The 2,500-nt window shown below is 50.4% G+C and overlaps 1 protein-coding gene and 1 long non-coding RNA gene across 2 annotated transcripts in view; both read right to left on the bottom strand.

Moving 5' to 3' along the window:
- adgrl3.1 (adhesion G protein-coupled receptor L3.1) overlaps window positions 1-1,524 on the bottom strand; it is a 76,830-nt gene extending 75,306 nt beyond the window's left edge. Inside the window, exon 1 of the mRNA XM_062552850.1 lies at window positions 1,470-1,524. Coding sequence (XP_062408834.1) covers window positions 1,470-1,524 — 55 coding nt within the window. The remainder of the gene's footprint in view (window positions 1-1,469) is intronic.
- Window positions 1,525-1,527: 3 nt separating this feature from the next.
- LOC134075184 (uncharacterized) overlaps window positions 1,528-2,500 on the bottom strand; it is a 20,430-nt gene continuing 19,457 nt past the window's right edge. Inside the window, exon 3 of the long non-coding RNA XR_009938026.1 lies at window positions 1,528-1,618. This is a non-coding gene — a long non-coding RNA (uncharacterized LOC134075184). The remainder of the gene's footprint in view (window positions 1,619-2,500) is intronic.

The raw sequence follows: 2,500 nt of genomic DNA, 5'->3' as shown, positions 1-2,500 counted from the left end.
ATACTGCCCCCTCAACACTGGACTCTAGAACCCCCAGCCCGCCATACTGCCCCCTCAACACTGGACTCTGGGAGAAACCCCCAGCCCGCCATATTGCCCCCTCAACACTGGACTCTGGGAGAGACCTTACTTGATCTTTACATGACCAACCCACATCAGATGAAGTCAGACTTCCACATAATACAACAAACATCAACACAGACCTCTATCACCCAAACGTGTATGCTTTTCAAATGTTGCTCCGGCAGCTCTTTGGTGTGCTGTACTGTGTTGCGAGTTCACTTGTGATCTTGTGTGCTGCTAATCATGCTCTGGTGTGTGTGTGCCGCTGGACCCCAGCAGAGCTGTTTGTTTCCTGGAGCTTAAATAAGACCTCTGATGAGATATTAGTGGGCTTAAGCCTTAATGGAACACCATCTCCCACAGTCAGCTTCAAAGACTACCGACAAACTCACTGGACTGACTGCACAGAGCCCTGCTGCGTGGTGGATGTGTGTGTGCCTGTGGATGTGTGTGTGTGAGGATATGTGTGGGTGTGTGTGCACATAGAGGCCTGCTGGGTTGTGTGTGTGTGTGTGTGTGTGTGTGTGTGTGCGCGCGTGGGTGTACTATAATGTCTCTGTGAATGTGTACGTGTGTTATTTAGGATGTGTGTGGGTGTGTGCATTTGTGTGAGGATGTGTGCATGCACAGAGTCCTGCTGAGGAGTGTGTGTGTGTGCGCACATAAATGTATGTGGGTGTGTACTGTATATGTGTGTGTAAGGAAGGGTTTTGTGTGTGTGTGTGTGTGTGTGTGCGTGTGTGTGTGTGTATGTGCGTGCATGCGTGCATGTGTGTGTGCGTGGGTTTCCAAAAGATGGTTACTGGATGTTTACTTTGAGTTGCGCTACACATGTCCTATTTGCAGAACAAGATAGCAAATGTTCCAAAAGCAGATGAGGTGTAGCACATTAAGCCCTGGGGCAGGTGCGCCTCTCGTCTACACACACACACACACACACACACACACAGCGCACGCAGTTAAGGCTTAATATGGCTTGTGTAAACTACGCTACAATTCCACTCTTTACAGCAAAATGTCATATCTGCGCAGAAAGCTCGCTTTGTGAGAGTGAATTCACCGAGCACAGATCAATTGAGGCTTTAAAGATTAAAAGATTATTTGCCTTGAGGTGGAAATTCATAATAGTCATAATTGACATGCGAGTTAATTTTAGATTTTAATATAAGCAATGGAGAAAAGTATCAGAATAACTCATGTTACAAGACGCACATGTGTAATTAAGTGTGTGTGTGTGTGTGTGTGTGTGTGTGTGTGTGTGTGTGTGTGTGTGTGTGTGTGTGTGTGTGTAACAGGAGGCTTGCCTAGGGTGACTGGTGTGTGTGTGTGTGTGTGTGTGTGTGTAACAGGAGGCTTACCTAGGGTGACTGGTGTGTGTGTGTGTGTGTGTGTGTGTGGAGGCTTACCTAGGGTGACTGGGGTGAAGAGAGCGAAGAGAAAGAGCAGGCGAGTGGACCACATGACCTCCAGTGATGACCTCATGGTGCGGACGGCTGACTGGCTGAAGGAACTCCTCGTGCTCCGAAGACGTGTCATGAGTCTCCCCCTCACACACCTGTACACACACACACACAGGGGCAGACAGGCCGGACGTTAACCTCTACACACACAAACACAATCAAACACCCCTGTCACCATCCATCTCTGCGTGTAGCGGGGTAGCTGTGTAGCGGTGTGTAGCGGTGGGGCTGTGTTTGCGCTGGACTCCCACCGTGACGGATTATGCAGAGCAGCTTCACTGGGACGGGAATCCCATCAGCTGCTATGGAGCCAATCGATCCCTCTCTCTCCCTCTCCGCCTTCCTCCCTCTCTCCTCCTTTCTTTCTTTCTCTCCCTCTCTGCCTTCCTCCCTCTCTTCTCTCTCTCTCTCTCCCAATATCAGATAGAAAGGAGCATGCAGAGAGAGAGAGAGAGAGAGAGAGGGAGAGAGGGAGGAAGGCAGAGAGAGAGAGAGAGAGAGAGAGAGATTGACCCATCATATGATTAAAGTAATACCTAATTCAGCATGTAAGAGCACATTGTGTCCCCCCCTCCAACTCCCTCCTTTCAGGACCCAATTATCCCCAGGCTGAGTGATCATCACTGGGCTGAGGCTGCCTGACTCTCCCCGCCAGCTTTCCCCCATTAAGCCCCGATGCTCTAGGAGCTCCTATCCACCCAATTAAAGCGTCACCGCCAGCTTACCGTGGGCCGGCCCCGTGATTGATGGCGGCTTAACATGGCAGGACAGCCTGCACTTGTCCAGATGTCCCGCAGACGGATCTCGGACATATGGACATGCACCCTCGCCACCAGTCAACCGTCAACCGCTATGAGTGCACCTAGTGAATATGTAAGCATGCGTGTGTGTGTGTGTGTGTGTGTGTGTGTGTGTGTGAGTGAGTGAGTGGGTGGGTGGGTGTGCATATTTGTCCATATAGCCATATGTGTTGATGC

The sequence above is a fragment of the Sardina pilchardus genome, chromosome 2 (genome assembly GCF_963854185.1).
Source record: "Sardina pilchardus chromosome 2, fSarPil1.1, whole genome shotgun sequence".
Classification (NCBI taxonomy): domain Eukaryota; kingdom Metazoa; phylum Chordata; class Actinopteri; order Clupeiformes; family Clupeidae; genus Sardina; species Sardina pilchardus.
The sequence above is the reverse complement of the archived record's forward strand: the minus strand, read 5'-3'. Positions and strand labels throughout refer to the sequence as shown.